The sequence below is a fragment of the Plodia interpunctella genome, chromosome 12 (genome assembly GCF_027563975.2).
Source record: "Plodia interpunctella isolate USDA-ARS_2022_Savannah chromosome 12, ilPloInte3.2, whole genome shotgun sequence".
NCBI classification, from domain to species: domain Eukaryota; kingdom Metazoa; phylum Arthropoda; class Insecta; order Lepidoptera; family Pyralidae; genus Plodia; species Plodia interpunctella.
Genome location: NC_071305.1, coordinates 837,685 through 860,987, shown reverse-complemented (window position 1 = coordinate 860,987; position 23,303 = coordinate 837,685). Strand labels below are relative to the sequence as shown.

The window sequence follows — 23,303 nt, the reverse complement described above, 5'->3', positions numbered from 1 at the left end:
TCCGACGCTCAACACCTGAAGAAGCAACCGGGAAATCTCTTGAATTATACCAAAAGGATATATTTGCAATGTTAGTTGTCGTAATTTCAACATGTACTACCACAGTTATTAATATACTTTAATATAGCTACTTAATTAATCAAATAATGAATCCAAACACAATTAATTAAGACGAAATCAAAATGGACTACCGAACATTCAAAATGATCCAAAGCTTAGTTCAGCCTGCGCCGACGCGTGTACTAGACGTCTTCCGCGAATGCGCGCGCGCATACCGTGATTCGAAAACTAATGTGTGTGATTTATGCTGTGAATGTTGTGTGGATTGCTCTGTTCGGATTGTGCTTATAAATGTGAGTATTTGATTTGGTATTATAAATTTTTTGGCATCATTACTTAATTAAATCAGTATGAATGTTTAAGTTTTAGTTAATAAATTTGTATGTACTTAGTTACTTCTCCGATCAGAAACACATATTACACTGGTGTAGTAATCATGAGGATATCTTAATTCTGACCGGGGTATGTTCTCAGTTTCTTACGCAGTCGTTGCGCGTTGGAACCCAGGGTCCACTTGAGCAATCATGAGGAAGTTCTAAACACACATAAACTCGGTGGTGTCATCAAGATAGAACATCGTCAAAGAAATCCATCCAATTTATTACGTCGTTTCTTCACGTAATATGTGCATACTCGTATATGAATCCTTTGGCTATGTGTGAAAAGTTTGTACAAGTATTATATGCTAAGAAAACCGTGTATGTAACACACATATAATTTTCACAGAAGTTGATTTCTGAGTACATTCAACCAAATATTAAAAATACATTTTCCTTTTTTGCATTAGGTACCTACAACAAGACACAAAATATTAATATATTTATTGAATATCTATAAAATATGTATAAAAATCTTCACCTAAACAAAGCCACGAGCGCTATTCGTAATAAACGTTATGTTTAATCCATAAAATATTACAGTTAACAGCACATTAACCTGCCTAAAAACATCACAATTTCACCTTTATTACCACCGCTTAAAGATCCGTACAATGTTACTTGACACGATGGTGATTGCTCGTGATTATCTTACATCCTGTTTACATCCCCTGGTTAGATATATCTGTCCCTTTCCTGAATAGCGACGGGGATTATTGAAATGCCTTAGATTTACTGCTAAAATGGATATCGCATATATTAAGGAGTAGTGTTTACGGTGTCACGATATATTCCTATAAATCAAGTCACAATTTCATTGCGTCGCTATAAGTGTAACTATGTTACGTACGAATATATACCGAAGCGTGGTTACACCTTGGAATTAGTAGGTACTCCGTCGTAGTACTTACTAATTCCATGGGCAATGGGTGTAACCTGATTATGTCCGGTAAGACCACAGATAAACTAGGTTTAGCCTATATCATTTGGCCTTGACCTAGATGCAGCCGGTCTCAAATATTACTGTTGTTTCTTTGCAGCCCCTTCTTTCGAGCTTTTCAATGCAGGTTTTTAAGATTGTTAGAGATTTAAAAATAAGACAACACGCCTTAAAGGTACAATTCTGAATCTTTATTTTTCATTTAAGTGACAGTCGCTAACTATTTAACAGTCAGCTAATTATCTGATCTGATCCGAGCATAAGTCTAGGTCTGTATGCAGGTTTCCTCACGACTATTTGTTTCACCGGAAGCTAGTGTGATAAAATAAATATGTATGGACAAATCACACGGAATTGAGTGGGCCCCAAAGTAAGTTCGAGACTTCTGTCATGAGTTACTAACTCAACGATACTATATTTTATAACATATATATACATTATATATATAAACATTCAAGACCCGGGTCAGTCAGAAAAAAATAATTTTCCATCTTGACCTGACCGGGGATCGAACTCGGGACCCAATGTAGCAGTCCGGCGTGATGACCATTAGGCCACGGAGGTCTTCAAAATATTACGTTAATTCGATTGGCACAAATACTGATTTCATAAAAGTCTTGATATTTATTGGGTTCGTTTCATTCCTCAAAAGTAATATTTTAATTTTTATATAAATTACTCATAGTTTGTAGGTTTGATGTAATTTATAGCAGAGTAGATCGTAAGGGTTATATTTTTTTCATGCAACACCCCACTATCATATAGTGGACGTGAAATCGAAAATCGGTAATCATCGCATCGAGATTACCGAGCACTCGATGGTGAATCGATTGTTATTTTTAATCGATTCGGTACAGCAGCAATCAGGGCGGGGTCTGACGAACCAGATTTCAAGTGTTTTTATTATTTAGTGCAATCATAAAATACTTAACAATAACATAACCATTGGTTATTGTAATGTATATGAAGATTAACGTTATATTTTATTCATTTTTTAAGTCTGCAACCCATCGGTGACCCGTACCGGGTTGCCGTGTCCATTGGCTGCGGTGTTTGCTTACCATCAGGCGACCTGCATGCTCGTTTGCCCTTTAAATTAGAAAATATTAACTGATTTCGACTATCCTCAAAGGTCGTATTATGTGTAATATAACATAGAGGTCTGCACGCGGCTTCGCCCGCGGTAAATAAAAGGTATCCTCCAAAGAGTCTAGTCAAAATCTGTGCTAAAATTCATCAAAATCGGTCCAGAGCGTTTTGAGTTTATTTGTTACAAACAAAAGTACTTATTTTTATTAATATCAAAAATCCTTTAGGATATCCTAGATGATATAGAGTTGACATAATAATAATTATGTTTCTTTGAATTATATAAAACTAGCTTATGCCCGCGGCCTCGCCCGCGTGTATTTCTCTGCGAAAGCGGATCACAAATGATTTTCATACAAACTTTCACCCCTATTATAGCCATATGGGCGATGATTTTTTTAAAAGGGAGCCAATGTTTGAACGGGGGTCTTTAAAACTACATGAATACCAAATTTCATCACAATCGGTTCAGCGTTTTAGCTGTGAAAGAGGAACAGACAGCGAATGTCTGTACATTCGCATTTACAATATTAGTATTGATTTTTATAGAGCAATCTGTAAGTATGTTTAGGCCATAAATGTAATTTGTGGAAAAATCGAACACCGTATAATGATTCCAAAAAATACTAACACAACATGAACACAGGCTATTAATATGTAAAACCTTTTGAGATACATTGTTATTTGTACGGTTGTTACACCACCGGACCGTAGTACTATTAAAACAAATCGGAACAATTATCTGGAAACGGCCGTTAAATTAAAATTTAAATGTGAACCAAAATGGGTGCCATTTAAAGGTGAATATAGATTTTATTTATATCCTGTTTCACCGGTTACTGATAAAGTAGAATAGAATAGAAGAACGGATAGAAATGTTCATTAAAAAACGCTACCAACACACAAAAAACAATAAAAATAAGTTTAAACACTAAAATCCGACTATTGTTGCAGATTACGCTCTAAAAAGCATAAAACAAAGATATATATTTTGACATGTTCATAGTAATTCATTTATTTATTTAATTTAAGTGTCCCAGTAAAGGTCCCAGGTTCGAATCCTATTAGGAGTTTTTGTAGTGTGATGAGTATGTAAAAGTACGAAGTCACTCTATTACAAAACGAATTTAATTTACAGTGTTTTAATGAATGTAAATTTAGTGTATACATAAATTAACAATATAAATAAAAAAAACCCGACTACTGTTTTAGTTTCTAAACTTATTTTTATTTAAATTATTTCGGTGTTTAGAGAATAGTATAATAATTATATTATTTAATAACATTTTCCATTGTCAGAACGAAACAGTCAACGATTTGTGTGAGTTGAGCCAAATTTAACCAACATTTCAGTTCAAAGCTATATTCATGCGTAGCCACTTTGGAAACATGTCTGATGTTTCACCGGTAAAGCCGGTGGAATTCTGTGCTTTGGCTTTAAACTAGGCTCGGGTAAAAACAATTTTGATGTGGCTTTATTTAATTTACTTGTCATTTGTAAACTGAGGCCTGTTGGATCTGGAAAATCCAACAATTTTGCGATCATTATTATCGTTTATTTTTCGTCTTTTCTGCATTCATTTTAAACCACCATTGTACACTTTGAATATGAAAGTGTCAAATAACTTTTGTTTTTATTAATAAAATATTATTTGTTATTGTTTTTATTAATAAAATATTATTTGTTATTGTTTTTATTAATAAAATATTATTTGTTATTGTTTTTATTAATAAAATATTATTTGTTATTGATTTTATTAATAAAATATTATTTGTTATTTATCTACAGGGATACATGGAACGAGAGTGCAAAGGCTTTTGCTATTTTTTAAAAGGCTTATAGTTTTGTTTTGTTTAAATAGATATTTTGTTTATAACTACAAGCTAATTGTAGTAATAATACAATTAGCTAAGTTACGGGATATTTTTGTCTAAACTGTGATAAAAATACGTTGAAGAAGTTATATTTCAAAATTTTCTGAAAGGATTCGGACAGCTCAAAGAATAAAGAACGGAAAAATCGGCAATAGCAAAATTCACACGGAAGCAATGTCGCGGGCACCCCTAATTAGTGGACTTTATTATCCAAACAAACATTATATTTAGTCAGCTTGTCAGGCAGTGCGTGGTAATGATAAAAAATGCACCGCTAAGGCAAGGCAAGTCTGAAGTCCCCATAATGTTAAGGTGTAATCTCGTTTCGGTTTTCAATGGGGCAGTAATAGCCGCTGTTATGTTAGGTGGCCCTAAACTAAACGCTAGCATACTTGGGTAATAAATGGACCAAAGACAGGACCTTTTCAATACGCCTTACAACAGTTTTAGGGACTCTCTATAGTAAATCTATTAGCTAAGTAATAATATAAATTCGAATGTAAGTTTGTTGGTTTGTTACCCCTTCGCGCTTAAAATCTGCTCAACCAAAGATTGGTTGAAATTATTTTTTTTTGTTTGGTTGAAATTGAAATTTATTTAATTTTAACCACGGAGAAGGATACATGGTACCCGGAAAATCTGTTGAAAATTCAGCTTTGACCATTAAAGACGTTAAGCAAAATACAAGCTTCAACAGATACAATGTTACGTCTTCAACCCTCTTGGATTAGTCAGAGCCATAGTCGCGAAAGGCGAAGGCTGGGCTCATTTTGGTATAAGATTCTAGAACAGTGATAGGTAGCTACTCCATCACCTATGAGAGGAATTTCCAGTTTACAACCCTATCCCTTGTTTGAATTTTACAAAATACGCGACCGGAACAGCGCATGGTACATTCCATACATTTTATTTTCCTTTTGCTACTGAAACTACTTATGTGTCACATTCTAATAACTCTAATTGATTCTCTTTTTGTAGACCAACTGTTATATTATACATACAATATTTTATTTTACTGTTACCACATACTTGCAGTGAAGACAAACAAACTTTGGGTTAAGACGCTTAACGGCTGAGGAAGAAACCGAGAAAAGTGGTAATAGGTAATCTCACGTAAACGCACCGACAAGAGTATGGCTTCTCAACAGGAAGAAGTATTTAAATAGGACTAAAACTGGACATTTTGAAAAGGTTTAGACTGAATGTTAGCGGAAATGTGAGCATGGTCGGTGGCTTCAATCCGGTTTTACTCCTACCTGTTAAGATTGGGGAACTCCATTCAAAAAATTGATGAATGGACGAAAATGAATGTAACTAGTAACCAACGAAAAAATAATTAGGCAGCTTTGATTATACAGGAGTATACTCAGCTCAAGTATTTGTGGCGTATTTCCACGTAATAAAGATAGACATCTACCAATTTTGTGTCTCATTCCCATATATCATTACATATCAATTTACATATCCCGGCAACATATTATTAATTTACATAACACATCATTTTTTAATCAGTTACAATACTAATGTAACAATCATATTAATGTTCAAAAATATAAAAGTACATGAACAAATATGTCCAAAATGAATCCAAAAACCCAAAAATAAAAATGTCCAAAAATGACCTTTTTAGATTCATTTGAAACGACATTTATTAAAATTTTACGCAATCAAGCGCAGACTTATTAACTACATTAGCTTTTGAAAAGCTCTGAGCTAAAAAAAGCTGGCTTCTCCGTAGCACGTTCCCACGACTTTCGCGTTGAGGAAGGAAGCGCTAAACGGGTGCTTTTTGCGTCTCGAAAGCTTTTCCTTTCTGTCGAAGCTTAATTGGTTACAATTATATTTTGTTCATTTGTATAATTGCTATGCTGTAAGAAAATTTATATATAATACTGTTGGTGTATATAGGAGTATGTCTGTACATAGGAGATATTATAGAAAAATAATTATAGGGGATTTGATGGGACTAATACAAGGCGAAACAATTATTTTTTTAATTATTATCTCTGTCTCTGTTTGTTTGCGCATCACGCAAAAAATGTATGATGTAATTTGGTGCTATTTTTACGGTTCTATAGCGGAATATTTCATTGTATTCTTTTCTGTTGTTTAGATATTATATCTGTTGTTTTAAGTTATTTTATACAAATAGTATAGTGTATATATAAACAAACAAACAAGCAAGCAAGCAAACAAACAAACAAACAAACAAACAAACAAACAAACAAACAAACAAACAAACAAACAAACAAACAAACAAACAAACAAACAAACAAACAAACAAACAAACAAACAAACAAACAAACAAACAAACAAACAAACAAACAAACAAACAAACAAACAAACAAACAAACAAACAAACAAACAAACAAACAAACAAACAAACAAACAAACAAACAAACAAACAAACAAACAAACAAACAAACAAACAAACAAACAAACAAACAAACAAACAAACAAACAAACAAACAAACAAACAAACAAACAAACAAACAAACAAACAAACAAACAAACAAACAAACAAACAAACAAACAAACAAACAAACAAACAAACAAACAAACAAACAAACAAACAAACAAACAAACAAACAAACAAACAAACAAACAAACAAACAAACAAACAAACAAACAAACAAACAAACAAACAAACAAACAAACAAACAAACAAACAAACAAACAAACAAACAAACAAACAAACAAACAAACAAACAAACAAACAAACAAACAAACAAACAAACAAACAAACAAACAAACAAACAAACAAACAAACAAACAAACAAACAAACAAACAAACAAACAAACAAACAAACAAACAAACAAACAAACAAACAAACAAACAAACAAACAAACAAACAAACAAACAAACAAACAAACAAACAAACAAACAAACAAACAAACAAACAAACAAACAAACAAACAAACAAACAAACAAACAAACAAACAAACAAACAAACAAACAAACAAACAAACAAACAAACAAACAAACAAACAAACAAACAAACAAACAAACAAACAAACAAACAAACAAACAAACAAACAAACAAACAAACAAACAAACAAACAAACAAACAAACAAACAAACAAACAAACAAACAAACAAACAAACAAACAAACAAACAAACAAACAAACAAACAAACAAACAAACAAACAAACAAACAAACAAACAAACAAACAAACAAACAAACAAACAAACAAACAAACAAACAAACAAACAAACAAACAAACAAACAAACAAACAAACAAACAAACAAACAAACAAACAAACAAACAAACAAACAAACAAACAAACAAACAAACAAACAAACAAACAAACAAACAAACAAACAAACAAACAAACAAACAAACAAACAAACAAACAAACAAACAAACAAACAAACAAACAAACAAACAAACAAACAAACAAACAAACAAACAAACAAACAAACAAACAAACAAACAAACAAACAAACAAACAAACAAACAAACAAACAAACAAACAAACAAACAAACAAACAAACAAACAAACAAACAAACAAACAAACAAACAAACAAACAAACAAACAAACAAACAAACAAACAAACAAACAAACAAACAAACAAACAAACAAACAAACAAACAAACAAACAAACAAACAAACAAACAAACAAACAAACAAACAAACAAACAAACAAACAAACAAACAAACAAACAAACAAACAAACAAACAAACAAACAAACAAACAAACAAACAAACAAACAAACAAACAAACAAACAAACAAACAAACAAACAAACAAACAAACAAACAAACAAACAAACAAACAAACAAACAAACAAACAAACAAACAAACAAACAAACAAACAAACAAACAAACAAACAAACAAACAAACAAACAAACAAACAAACAAACAAACAAACAAACAAACAAACAAACAAACAAACAAACAAACAAACAAACAAACAAACAAACAAACAAACAAACAAACAAACAAACAAACAAACAAACAAACAAACAAACAAACAAACAAACAAACAAACAAACAAACAAACAAACAAACAAACAAACAAACAAACAAACAAACAAACAAACAAACAAACAAACAAACAAACAAACAAACAAACAAACAAACAAACAAACAAACAAACAAACAAACAAACAAACAAACAAACAAACAAACAAACAAACAAACAAACAAACAAACAAACAAACAAACAAACAAACAAACAAACAAACAAACAAACAAACAAACAAACAAACAAACAAACAAACAAACAAACAAACAAACAAACAAACAAACAAACAAACAAACAAACAAACAAACAAACAAACAAACAAACAAACAAACAAACAAACAAACAAACAAACAAACAAACAAACAAACAAACAAACAAACAAACAAACAAACAAACAAACAAACAAACAAACAAACAAACAAACAAACAAACAAACAAACAAACAAACAAACAAACAAACAAACAAACAAACAAATAAATAAATAAATAAATCAATAAATAAATATTTTAACTTATTCATTGCGACACGATGCTTAGAACCCAACATATTGACAATATTAATTTATCACGCTGGAAACAAATGCGGGCGAAGCCGCTGGCAAAAGCTAGTATTCCATAAAAGGGTTGGAATATTAGCTTGAAACAGCCATACTTGAAACTATAGTTTAATAACTACAGTTTAACTACACGGTTATTATTGCTATATGAAGTCCCAGTTAAAACTGTATTATTATTTTTATGGGTTATAAATATAAATAGTCTTTTTATCCCATCCATTTTAACTACAAATTGTTATTTGTATGTACAAATAATATGGATAATAACCGGCCAAGTGTGTGTCGGACCACGCGTCTTGTAAGGTTCCGTACTACAACAACCTAACAAGTACGAGTCGGATTCAAAGACGGTAAATTACACACCTAAACCATCCTCAGGAACCACACTACCTATTGGTGAAAACCGCATGAAAATCCTTGCAGTAGTTGGAAAGTATTACCCTAGTTCCCTATTACCAATAAGACAACTGGAAGTCATTTGCAGGCTGTCATTCTATTAACATCGACCTGCCACTACATCCGCAATGTCACAAAACCTGTATAACAATTAAGTACTCTAATTCTGTTCGTGTACCTTTCTGAAGTACAATCGCTATTGTGCGTAAGTAAACTTGACCTGGGGGCTTACCGTCATCTTTTAACGCGAAACACTTTTCGAACTAAAGTAATCTGCTTCGCACATTCGTAATGCGATTCATGGTAGGTCAGAGAAATGTATTTAAATACTTATGTAGAATTTATTTTTTAATTAATAATTGGTTTTTGACGTAAGAGTGTTGTCCCAGAGCTCTGTTACTTTATATAGGTTTTGACACTGATGTGCGTCACGTCACATTACGTTACATTACGTCGAAACTTCATACAATTTCTACGTTGTTTTCCTTTGGTCCGTGGTCGAGGTCGAGGATGACGGAGCAATGAGGCATAGCTCTAACTTGTCCAAACAATTGTCTATTCCATGTTTATATCAAAGCAAATCTATTCAAGTATGTACTAACACTGTAAATAACGCACACTCCATGCTCCGTATTTTGAGACTTGGTTTGGTTCGTTAGTTATTAATTAGAGTAGTTAACCGTAAATTGATGCTACTTCCTTTTGTATAATATATCCATTGGATACTCTATCCGTCAGATAGATTATCTGCAGGATTTCCGAGTGGTTGGGCAAGTTTCGATTAAATAGACATGCGACATGACACGGTTTAAATTTACGCGACTGTGCGAGAAAGGAATATGATGCTTCCTATTTTTGACTCTTATTTTTTGTTTATTTTAAATGTTTGATGTCATTATACTTATTTATTCAAAGCATGAATCCATATTTATATTTTTTAAATTTATAGTTAGTAAAATATTTTTGCATTGAAAGATGTTTTTAGTTTATTTTCCTTTCTTTTCAGGTGGTCGTTTTTGAGAAATAAAAGAAAATGCAAACGAAAAATATTAACTTGAACCAGGAACAACGGAATAAAGAAACTGTTGATGTAAGTTACAATGCATGTTAAAGCTAAAGATTTTGAATAATGTTAAAGCCTAAAAAAATGACAATAGAACATTTAAAATTAATTCCAAGAACTGCTAGCGCCATCTGTATTCATTTTCCGAAATCTGCTTGAAGCTGATGTTCTAGAGTGTTAATTTATTAGTTCGCGCTGACTACAAAAGATGGCGCTAGAGGTCTCGTAATGAATTTTTTATTTGCAGGTTTTCGATTTTCTTGAATACTATATATTAAAATCAAAGCATTCATTATGAAATAGACCTTCACAAGCACTTTAACCCGTTAATTTTTTTTTTATTTCATTAATAATTTCTCAAAGAGCTACAAACTACTGATATTTCGGTTCGATCACTGCTGAGAAGAAATAAAAAAAAGTGTGGTTTCCTACTATGATGCCAGAAGGTCATGCCATTGTCAAAAAGTATACAAAAAATATGTGGTGACTGTGATCGACTGCTGATATAGAATATACTCCATATGCCACAAAAGTGCAAATCAATTCCTTACGTTTTCAGAAAATGTGTCGCCAGGAGTCAGGCGGGTTGGGGGAAGCCCCATCTTTGACACAAGTCACGGGTCCAGATTCCGCGTATCCTGGTCAGTAACTCTGCATGATATGAATAAGTATTTTGTTTAAAATCACCGGTGACTTCTAGCGATCTTCCCCGAATTCTTTATCTGTACATAATTGCATACCGGTGCGAAATATGTCTGCGAAATCTCAAATAAAATGTCACAAATTATTTGTAATAAATTGTAAAAAATTCAATGTGCTCATACACTCACATTTTTATCCCATATTAGACCAGCAGTCTTCCACATTTATCCTCAAAATCTACATAAACCTGCTCTCATCAATCACCCCTAACCACCAGGTCTGATAAGCCCACCTATAATTTCCTTTTTTTAGTAATTTGAGCATCCCTAAACAAAAAACTGGTCAAGGGTAAGTCGAACAGTAATGGTTCCGTATTATTTAAATTCAGCGATGCAATGGAAGGATTTAATTTATTTTTGTGCGTGCGTTATTTTGCAATTAGGTTTCCAAATTGCTATAATACACGTTAAATAAGGTAATTTTATCAATTTACAAGTGTACTTACAGATAAATATTTATGTTTATGTTAAATATCTTCAATGCAAGAGCAAATAATTATAGTGCAAATGAAAAGAATTCATATAAATTAAATTCCTGAATTAGTCTTATAATTGTATATTTATTTAGATACAAACATAATGATATTTTGGGGTGGGTCACGGAACCCAAAAAAACTTTTGTTAGACAAAGACAAAACGAATTCTTGAACGAACAAGCGAGATAGAAGATATGCCATGTGTGCCTTGCCAGTTAGGTGCCTTGTGTTTTAATATTGGTGTGTGAGAGGCGTAGGCGCAATGTGACGGTGTACCTCGAACCACAGATTGTATGAGTATAACAGGCATCCGTTTTAGACACCTGCGCGTGATCAGAAAATTAAACGCGCATATCTAAACATCGATGATTCAACTTCAGCCACAAAACAAAGGAACATAAATATATTAAAACGAATTTTGTTTAGTTTTAACACAGTATGGTTCAAAAATGAGCGGCAAAATTGTGTTGTTGATGTAAAAAATAAATAAAAGTGTACGAGAAGTTATTTAGTGATTATAATATTTAATTTGACAAACCTGGATCCAAGAAGACAAGGAATTGTAGGCTCGCCGGAGCCCTATGATCCGTTTTACACTGGTAAGTTAAAATTATTTTTTTTATAATTTTATTATAACCTATATATGCGTAGTGTTGACATGCGTTGTTATGAAACGTGTTGACCTAAGTGGTTCATGTTCTATTTCACAGATGGCGCGAGTCTGTTCATTTGTCTATTTGGTAATTTTACTACCTAACTGGAATGATTACTAATAACAAATGTCAAAATCATGCCATTGAAAACTAGACCCATTTGCTTTGTTATAAAGATTACATTTCCACAATGCCCGCGTAGTTCCTGAAATTGGGCACGAATTTGTAGCCATCCCTTTCTGGCAAACTGTTATTGTCGTACGCAAGAAAAAAATGTCTACAAATTTTAGACCAAAGTTTAGGCTTTGCTTATTCGTAAGCATTCTAAACAGAGTCTAATTTTAAAGTGATTTTGGTTATAATTTTTCTTTAATTTAAATTTTATTTTTAATTTAAATATTATTATTAGAATCATTATTTTAGACACAACTAGTTCTATTGAGATAGACCTTTAATATGTTTATGTTTGAAACTGTGATTATTAAATCTCAATTAAAAAAAATTAATTAAACCGAAACATTATAAACATACTAGCTGTTGCCCGCGGCTCTGTCCATGGCTAAAAGAAACCTATGACAATGTTCAGCTCTCCAACTAAACAAAAATCACCTCAATTCATTGCTCCGTTTTGACGTGAAAGACAGTCAAACGAACACAAAAAAACAAAACAGCTACAATTCTTGTTTCAAAGCTAATTCGAAAAACCCAAGGTATTAAGGTCCAAGTGGTCAAAATGATAGGTATTGCGTGCGACTAAGTGAGTGGCCCACTCGGCCCACACATGCGATTCTTTGTGATGCCTTGTATGGAGTGATTGGCGCAAGTTATAAACTTATTTCAAATGAGTGCACCCGTAAGAATTTCGGGATAAAAATTACATTATGTATAAATAAATATATTAAGACAAATCACACAGATTGAGCTAGCCCCAAAGTAAGGTCAAGACTTGTGTTACCTATGGGATACTAACTCAACGATACTATATTTTATAACAAATACATATATAGATAAACATCCAAGACCCGGGCCAATCAGAAAAGATATTTTTCCATCATGACCCGATTCGAAACCGGGACGTCTCGGTTCAGAGGCAAGCACTTTACAACTGCGCCACCGAGGCCGTCAATGTATGCCAATGTTCTGCCCGTGTACCAAATTTCATAACAATCCATCCAGTAGATTTTGCGTCGCATTTATAATAGTAAATATTAGTAGGACGTAAGATTAGTTCTTTGCTTCTCTTTCTTTTTCAATTATTACCGTGGGTTCCCGGTTTCATCAGGGGCTATGACGCCACGAAGCTCGAGGGGCGAACCGAACCTTCTTGGGAATACAATTCCATCATCTGCTTAAGTTTCTTACTTGGACTATATACCAAAGTCTCGGAATTTCAAAATAGTCGTTATTACTTCATTTTTTTGTTTCTTTTGTAAGTAGTTACATGTTGCCGTAGGTCGACTATTGTCTATCTGTCTGGTAGTTTTAGACTAGACATTAATTTTTATTTCTTGTAAAATATTTATATGAGTCTTTCATTGCGTTTATATAAGGGTAACGAAGTGTCCTGATGTTGAAATATCAATATTTAAACTAGGAAACACACCACTGTGTCTTTAACTTTTCAGTGACACTGGTCGTTTACGAAATAAACTAATAATATTGGAGATATATGTTTTTGCTCTGTCCTGCTCTAGAATAGGACCGCTCCATAGCCTCCCGTGGACGTCGTACGAGGCGATTAAACTTTCGCCACAAACCTTAACAGCAGATAGCACAAACTAGCATTCCTAAAGAAGATTGACATTAGGCGGGTAGCCTGTTGTGAAATCACAACCAAATGTTTCAAATTAAATGGCATTTTTTTACGGTAACCCTAGATTTTCAGGCGTCACAGGTAACGGTATGTAACCGAGTACCTACACCCGAAGAGATGAGGATGAAATTTTTTATTTTTTTTTTATTTTCAAAATTTTTCTATGGATTTTCCCGCACCCTTCCATTATTAGGATCAAACATAACTGTAACAATACTTACTTTCCTGGTATGACAATCAAAAGTGATGTTGCCTTGGATCTGTACTTCAAAAGTTAAGCAACGTTGTAACGGGTGGGTGTTTAAGGATCATTGCACTCGTTACACTATACGAATACCTATAGTTATATGTTTCTTTATATTTTTGTATAAATAAATAAAATATATAAATATATTAGGACAAATCACACAGATTGAGCTAGCCCCAAAGTAAGTCATTTTCCATCATGAGCCGACCGGGGATCGAACCCGGGACCTCTCGGTTCAGAGGCAAGCACTTTACCACTGCGCCACCGAGGTCGTCGTATGAGTATGTATGTATGACATTCAAAAACACACGTGAGTAGGATGTAATCGTTTTAAAAAATAATAAATACAGTAGCACTGTACTTGTATATAAAGCGTATTTAAAATATGTCAAGTACCTATACAGTAGTTACTTATTTTGAAGTGAAGAAAAACATTATTTCGAAATAACAGAATTTACTATTAAAACTAATAAATGGCAAGTAACCAAATTTCCATAACGCATACATGGCCTCCGTACCTCACTGCTCTTACCCAGCAAGATGACGTTCATTGGAAATTGAGCTTTAAAGCGTACATTGTAGACTTACTTTACAATGAGAACAAAATAGCGGACTGCTCACTGCCAGTTCTCGGGTTGTCAATGTAAAATATGTCTACAGACGATGATTTACAGCACATTTTTCGATGAACGTCATCTTGCCGGGTGGGAGCAGTGCGGTACAAACTGTGCTTTGACCTTAATGGTCATCATGCCAGAATGCTACACTTGAGGTCCCGGGTTCGATCCCTGGTCAGGTCAACATGGAAAATGATCTTTTTCAGATTGTCCTGGGTCTTGGATGTTTATCGATACACGTATAATATAGTAGAATATAGTATATCGTTGACTTAGTATGCCATAAAACAAGTCTCGAACTTACCTTGGGTGGGGCTAACTCAATCTGTGTGATTTGTCCCTATATATTTATATTTAGATAAATTTCGTCTATGATAAAAAAAGATAATTGTTTTCCCAGCGTAGGTGTATCAAATTGACAGATGAATTTATAGGCCGAAGCAGGAAGTATTTAACTATAAACATTAATCGCTCGATTGCGATTTTCTGTCCGACTGTCCACCTACTCTTTTGATGGAATATTGACAAGCGACACATTGTAAGGTAATTGTTACTTATTTTGCAAAACAACAAGTTTTTGCATGTGAAATGCAAAACCTTGCCTTTTAATAAATTTTAGTTTAGGACGTGAATAAACTCTAAACAAATTTCTGAACTTGCGAAAAATACGAAGTTCAAAATTCGTTCGTTTATTTATTAGTTCGTTCTTTTTATACATTACATTTATAAATGTATATAGTATTGATTATTTGTATTATTTAAATGTTTTAAATATATTTCTGTTCAAATGTTCTATAAATTTCCAGTAAATTGTCTGTGAGAATTTTATACTTTTTTTTTGTAAAGGTCTAATTACAAATCAAATGCTGGATTAAATTTTCCTAAACAACTTCACTAACATAATAACATAGAAAATTATACATGGAATCATATACAGTATAATGTTGAGAACTTGTTTATATACATTGTGGAGATACTTTTGTTGATGATATTACCACAGCTAATAAATACACTAAATAGTACCAAGTACTTAGTTCATCTTCACTGCCATCGTAACGACATTAAAAGCTGTAAATAAATGTGATTGTAGTTGTCTGTCGTTGTGATTACACCGCAAAGCATTGTTCCCACAGAGAAGTAAAAATCTGAATATATAACAACTATTTTTCCCACTGGAACAGTTATTTTTCCGGTATGAAAGGTACCCTGTGTCCTTCTCCATACTTCAAACTATATGTATGCAAAATTTTAAGAATATTGGTTGAGTAGATAAAGCGTGAAGAAGTGACAAAGAAATTTACTTTCACATTTCTAATATTAGGTACTAGCTGCGCCCCGGGGCTTCGCTCCCGTTGGAATTCTGGGATAAAAAGTACCCCATGTGTTATTCCAGGTTATATTCAACCCGTGTACCAAATTTCATAACAATCAGTCCAATAGATTTTGCGTGAAAGAGTAACAAACATATACACACACACACACACATATACATCCTCACAAACTTTCACATTTATAATATTAGTAGGATTTTTTTTTAATTCTAGCATTGTATAGACGTGGATAGATAAGCCTGGGTATATATAGCTTATTCATTCTCCTACGGACCCTAGGCTCCGCTGTTCAATGGCGGCGGAAGAAGCGGAAAAATTCTAAGATGACATAGAGATATTTAAATGTACGCAAAAAAGAAGGGGGTACCTTTCATCCCGGAAAAAACCTGTTTCCATGAAAAATTTACGCGAACGAAACCGCGGCTAAAATATTATATCGTTCAGCTACCAATTACATTTTTCTAACTCGATTTCGAAAGGAAAAGTTACACTCATTATTTGCTACAGATAATTTCAATACGGTTTCGTAACGCCTAACCTAACCGAGGATCACGGGTTCAAATCCGCGTAATCTAATTACTAACAGCAATTATGGTAATTGATTGGTGCAAAATTATAGCTTTTTTTTTACTGCAACGTTAATGTTATTATAATAATTATACGTCGTTGAAAAACTAGTTGGTCTTAAAAGAATTATAGACTAGAATTTGGCTACGGCTTCATATGCGTCAACATGGTTGTTCGTCGGAATCCAGTTATACTTTTGCACGTGTGGTTCGCCCTAGAATAGGACTGCTAACATATCCTCCCGTGGATGTCGTCATACGAGGAAATTAAGAGACACGTAGCTTTGGCAGCTGATAGGCAACAATATCATTCCTAAGCAGGGTTAACCTTAGATCATATGTACCTTTTTTAGAGTACTATTTTTCAAAGATTTGTTAAAAAATATTTAATAATTTTTTGCTGTTTTCGGGCTTCTCGTATGCAATCGGGAATGCAACCGGGAACGCAGAAGAAAAAAATATTGCCGAGAAACGTATATTGTCGCTAAAATAAATAAAGTATGTAAATTTATAGATAAATTCTACAAAGAAAGAAAAAGTAAAAAAAAAAATAAAAAAAAAATAAAATTAAAAGGCAATAAATATTTAATTATTTAAACAATGGCATTAATTATATTTGTTTGTCTAAAAGCTCCGCATAAGGTTTGAAGGCCGAGACCCACTCATATACAAAGATTTATTGTTTCATAACATTTGCGCGACCTGCGAATTTGTTGTTGCTTTTTTGTAGATTTCGATCAGCAACGACAAATCAGGAGTTCTGACTGCCAAACCTTAGGATAATTATGTTCATGCGCCCCTAATAGGAACACCTATCGGTATCTCGACCATCCAAACTGAAAATAACGTTTTTCTAACCTTAAATATTGTCTCATCTTAATTGTTTTTAGTGCGTTATTGCTATCATAAAAATATTACTTTAGTCGTAGAGGTATCTTGTATTTCGAAATTTTCAATGGTCAAATTTATTGAAACTGAAAGTCATTGTTTTTGTGATTATTTATTTATTTATTAATTTTTTATTATTAGAATAATATGTGTATTTTTTTTCATATATTAAATTTGTTTTATATTAATCAATTATTTTTTTATAATGTAAATTATACCCTTAATTTTTTTATCTTTAGGGGGATTTCACCCTTTTATTGGATTTTTTCCTAAATGAATTATTTTTTTTTTATTATTGTGATTAAAACTTTGCAGACGTTTTAGATTATATTATACAAATTAACTATTTAAAAAGCAGTTCTTAAATTATCATACTATGTATATTCTAAGTTTATAACCTAAAACAATGGACACTCATAGAGATTTAATTAGCAAAAAACGTTTTAACCCGAAACGCAAAAAAGCGATCTCTCATTCATATAAGTATTTGATTGCCTTCTTGGCCAGTATTGATTTTAATTTTCAATTCTTTTTGGATTTAAATAAAGAAAAACTTTACTAAGTTCAAAGGACATCTTACTTTGACCATATTTTAATAAACTTAACCGATTAAAAGCAAGTCAAAAATATGTCTTTTTAGGCTAAGTAATAAGAAACTAAGCTAAGTTTTAAAAATAATCATAATCATATTCTATTCTAAGTACAGTACTGCGCGGATGACAAAATATCAGCTATCTTCTAAACTTTTCCCGGATAGTCCAACCTATTGTTAAGCCAATATCGTTGTTTTCACCTTAAATATAGACTGAGATCCGTTTAGAAAATGCTAGGGGACGCAATTACTGGCCAGTCGACTTCAACCTTCTTCGGCGACTTTCCAAGAATGTGGCTAGTAGATCAGCGTTTTGTAACTTTTCGTCGAGACAAATAATTTACAGCACACCAGCTTTTACCCGCTGCTTCGCCTGCGTAAATATCCGACGGGAACAATTAGGTATTTTTCCGGAATTAAATGTCTTCTTCGCACTTCAAATTACATGCAAAACTACTCCAAAATATCAAGACAATTGGTTGAGTTGATAAAGCGATAAACATACAAACTTATTTTCGCATTTATAATATTAGTTAGGAATAATTTGGATGTCTAGAACAGCAACCTTGGAGGTTTACTCCCATGAGAATTTCAGGACAAAAAGTACCATATTGAACTCAATAGAATATCGAACAAGGTAAACGTATTAATTCACTCATCTCATGACTTTTCGTCAAAACAATTAACTCCAAGCAGTGTTAAAAAAAAATGTAATTTATTTTTTATACACTTGTCTTGTATTCATTTGGTTATTTACTGATTCTATCACAGTTAATGCTAATTCTTCAAAGAGGCATCATATCAAATATTTGTTCAGTTGCCTTCGTCATTAAATGTCTATTTTATTTTGGAGGTTAAATATGACGATGCGCCTAAAAGCGACGTTGTTTAACCCCTACGTAGTGGCCCACACACCAGTGTAAACACAGGTGCATCGTTTCCGCCGAATGCCCTCGTCCTTGGTATTTGCAACCCCTGGCAGGTGGTACCTGATGACACCCTCGTGATACGCTTCAGTGATGGCAGTGGTACTTATCCTGACGGACAGACTGGTTTCAAAAAGAAAGAAAGTTCATACTGTGCAAATGTCAAATAAATAAAAATCATTCCATCCTTTCTTACATATTATAAAACAAAGTCAAAAATGCGTCTGTCTGTATGTTCGCGATAAACTCAAAAACTGATGCACGGATTTTCATGCGGTTTTCACCAAGAGATGGTGTGGTTCCTGAGGAAGGTTTAGGTGTATAATTTATTGTGTTTTTACGCGAGCGAAGCCGGGACTGACTGCTAGCACAGTATAAAACAAACTCTGCTTCCACGTCTGTCTAATTCTAAGCTTTCTTCTTTTAATCCACGCAACGGATTTTGATGCAGTCTTTACTTTTATTTAGACAATCTATTTCTGAAAGTTACACATAAATTATGCGAAGCCAGAGAATAAACTAAAAACAAAAAAAACATTTCAAAATTAATCATGGAAATATCAGATCTCACGCTTTTACGTCTATAATCACCTTAGCATACTAAATTATCAAATAACATACGATATTATTTTATCGATCAAATCATCTCATTATAGCGAAATAATATGTCAGAGCCAATAGTTTAATTTCATCTCAAGGTGTAGCCAGTTACATCAAACATGCAATTATATTAACAACGCATGTAACCGTAACATTTTGTACACTTTCATTATGTGTTGCAGTTGCACAGGAACATGTCATTATTACTTATATTCAATGTGGCTTGAAGTAAAGATGTTTGATAATGAATTGCAGCTTGATTTGGTGAAAAAATGCAGATGTGAGTTGATATTGTTGACTTACAACATGTATCACCAGCTCGTCTTTGTCCTTGGTCCTCATGATGGATTACTGCCTTATAGTAATTTCCGAGTCATGGGAGACACGCCATAGGGTGCCCGATTTCATTGCCCTGCGAGAGGAACTTCCGCCTGGCCATGATCAGCCCTGGCCCACTTGGAAGTCGCTAAACAGACTGCGCACTCAAGTGGGCCGGTGCAAAGACAATCTGGCTAGGTGGGGTATGCTTGACCAGTCTCAGAACATGTGCGATTGTGCTCATCTCCTCGCCTGTCCCGAGTGTCCAAACACCTGTACTCGGGCTGACTTAATGGCAGTTTCCGATGAAGCCATCGAAGTAACTCGATTCTGGCAAGAATATATTTAGGTAGCACCCAATGGAGCGTTGATTTGCCATCGACACGCAAAAAAGAAGAAGACTGCTTTAGAGGTACCGGATTCGAACCCCGATCATGGAAGGAGATATTTTTAAGATTGACCTGGGTCTTGAATATTTAATCTACATAAGTGTATGTAATTATAAAATGTAGTCTCATAAATTAGTCTATACTGATATTATAAAGAGGTAAGCGTTTGTGAGTTTGTATGTTTGAGGCAGGTAATCTCCGAGACTACTGAACCGATTTCAAAAATTATGTCTCCACTAAAAAGGTGCATTACCCAATATTGCTATAGGCTATATTTTTTCTCAAAATTCCCACGGCAGTAAGCCCCGGGCAACGTCTAGTTATAAGTACCAAAACTCAAAAATTGGTACTTATTATCTGTAAATAAATATTTGCTTCGTTTAAAATTAGGCCACAAAAACGTAGTTATATTCATATTATAATATAAATCATAATTTAACATACTTACAAGACCCACATTTGTCAATTGACGTTTTTGGAGAAAAAGCTGCGGTGAAATTTGTTGCGTCGCTTCTTCTTCATCTTTGTTCTGGAAGTTGGCAAGTGTTGCCGTGAACAAGTGATTGTATATCATCCTAAGTTGAAATTTTTTTTATATGAATAAATACTTCCCAAATCTCTTAAAATATATTTAATTTGCTTTATCAAAATGTCTTCAAAGTTTTACAATTCACGTAACACGTGAAAATCTCGGAAAAGCCTAGGTAACTGCTTAATAATTTCAGTTCAGTCTGAAATATACACTTAGGGGAAAACGTCTGCCCTATTTTCCATAACAATAAGAACTAGTTTTCCACAACTGTTGTTTGTACCACAAACAGTCATTGTTATAAACACAATACTCTATCTGTCAAGTGGGTATGTTTCGCCACCAGCATATGACAGGGACAAAAACTCGCACGTTCCATATACAAGAGCGATTGATTCAGATAATATTTTCTTGTAGGTTCCTAGTAGGGTGACTATGGGTTTTTTGACAAAAATGTAAGCATTATTTTTCTTTCAGCAAATGCTGAATGCTTTTTCCAAATATATTTTCTCCAATTACATCAGGTCATGTCAGTACATCATGCTTTGTATTATACTTTTATCTAGTTTCTTCGTCAGCCATCTAGCATCAGGGCCAAGAATCCGCTTTTCTACTTTTTTTCTTCACTTGACAATCCTTAGAAGACAAATACAGCAATAGAAATGCAACGAAAAGCAAATTAGTAAAGTAAATGACCTACCGTTAAATTTATCCCGTAATCATGCATAATGCCTTAGAACTTGTAGTTAAAATGAGTTATGTAAACTTTAAACGCGACGCGCAGCAATGTCTCTTGATGCTAAGATGAGCAAACTGATTGATAGACAACAAAAATATGCATTCGTGCAAGAATACTTATTGGACGATTTTTATAATTGTGCAGTCTGTACTCTCTCATATACCCTTACGTTTTTCATTTGGGGTTTCTGCTGTTTATACAACCAGCTGTTAGGTTTTCTATGCAACAGAAACTGAATAATGTCGGCTTCTTCGATCATTGCAATGCCATATTTCAAGAATGCTCTTGTTGCCAGTCGGCTGCCGAGGCTATTGTTTGGATAATTATAGATTAAGCCAATATAGTGTGATTCAGGTTCAGGTTCATTTATTGCAATGTCACAAGTGGAAATGTTAGGTGTTACATAGATAATAAGTAAGTACAGGTGACGCCCTGCAAGGGCACAGCAAACATTGGGGCAGCTAGATGCCATTTACTTAAATATTTAACATTGTTAATTGTCATGCATTAAATGATTAAAATTATTAAATTATTAAAAATTATTAAAATTAATAAAATGATTAAAATTAATAAAATGAAGGGGAGTCGAAGGTATCACTGATCGATTTGATCTTCAAAGAACTCTGCGATACTGTAATAGCATTTATCCAAAAGAAAAACCCTGAGATGGTTAGTAAATGTGTGTGGTTTTTTAATATTTTTTATTTCATTTGGAATGTGGTTAAATATTTTTATTGCCATATGATGAGGACTAGATCCAATTAATGCCATATTAGTAAGTGGAATTAATAATTTATTTAAATACCGATTGTTTCTTCTGTTGTGATTATCCCTATTAGTATATAATTCACTGTGTTTCCGTACAAATTTGCAGATTTCTAAAATGTAAATAGATGTCAGCGTTAATATTTTATGTTTTTTAAAGTATGGCCGGCAAGATGTCATTTCGTCTATATTTGTAAGAATTCGTATACATTTTTTTTGCAAAACAAATATGTCATTTATGTCACAGCAGTTTCCCCACATGACTATCCCATATGACAATCTTGATTGCGCGTATGCATAGTATGCTGCAAGCGAAGTCTTAAAGTCGGTTACACGTTTTAAGTGGTTTAATGCATATATAAAAGATGATAACTTATTTTTTAATGTTCTTATATGGGGTTTCCAAGTCATATTAGTGTCTAAATCTATTCCTAGTAGTGTAGCTATGTCAACAAATTTTAATTTAGAATTATTAAATTCATATGTCATTTTTAACGCAGTTTTTTGTGAAGGTTTGAATTGTATTATTTTTGTTTTATTTAAATTTACTTCAAGATTATGATTATTTAGCCAATTTGTAATGTCAGTTAGAGTTGTATTCAAATTATTTTCTAGTTCTGCCGTATTTGAACAAGATAGCAAAACAGAGACGTCATCTGCAAAAAGAATACATTCGTTTTTGATGATTTTAGGGAGGTCGTTTATATAGATTAGAAACAACAAGCAGCACAGCACACTACCCTGTGGGATAGAGCTGGTAGCTACTTCTCTACCTGATCGGATGTATTCTATTTTCCCTGTAGCAAAGTTGGTATTTTTAAT

The 23,303-nt window shown here is 33.1% G+C and overlaps 1 protein-coding gene across 1 annotated transcript in view; it reads left to right on the top strand.

The window, feature by feature from the left end:
* Positions 1-233: 233 nt before the first annotated feature.
* The window catches only part of LOC128674166 (uncharacterized), a 67,565-nt gene continuing 44,495 nt past the window's right edge, over positions 234-23,303 (top strand). The window contains exons 1-3 of the mRNA XM_053752548.2: positions 234-353; positions 10,275-10,358; positions 10,891-10,972. Coding sequence (XP_053608523.1) covers positions 10,302-10,358; positions 10,891-10,972 — 139 coding nt within the window. The 5' untranslated portion in view covers positions 234-353; positions 10,275-10,301. The remainder of the gene's footprint in view (positions 354-10,274; positions 10,359-10,890; positions 10,973-23,303) is intronic.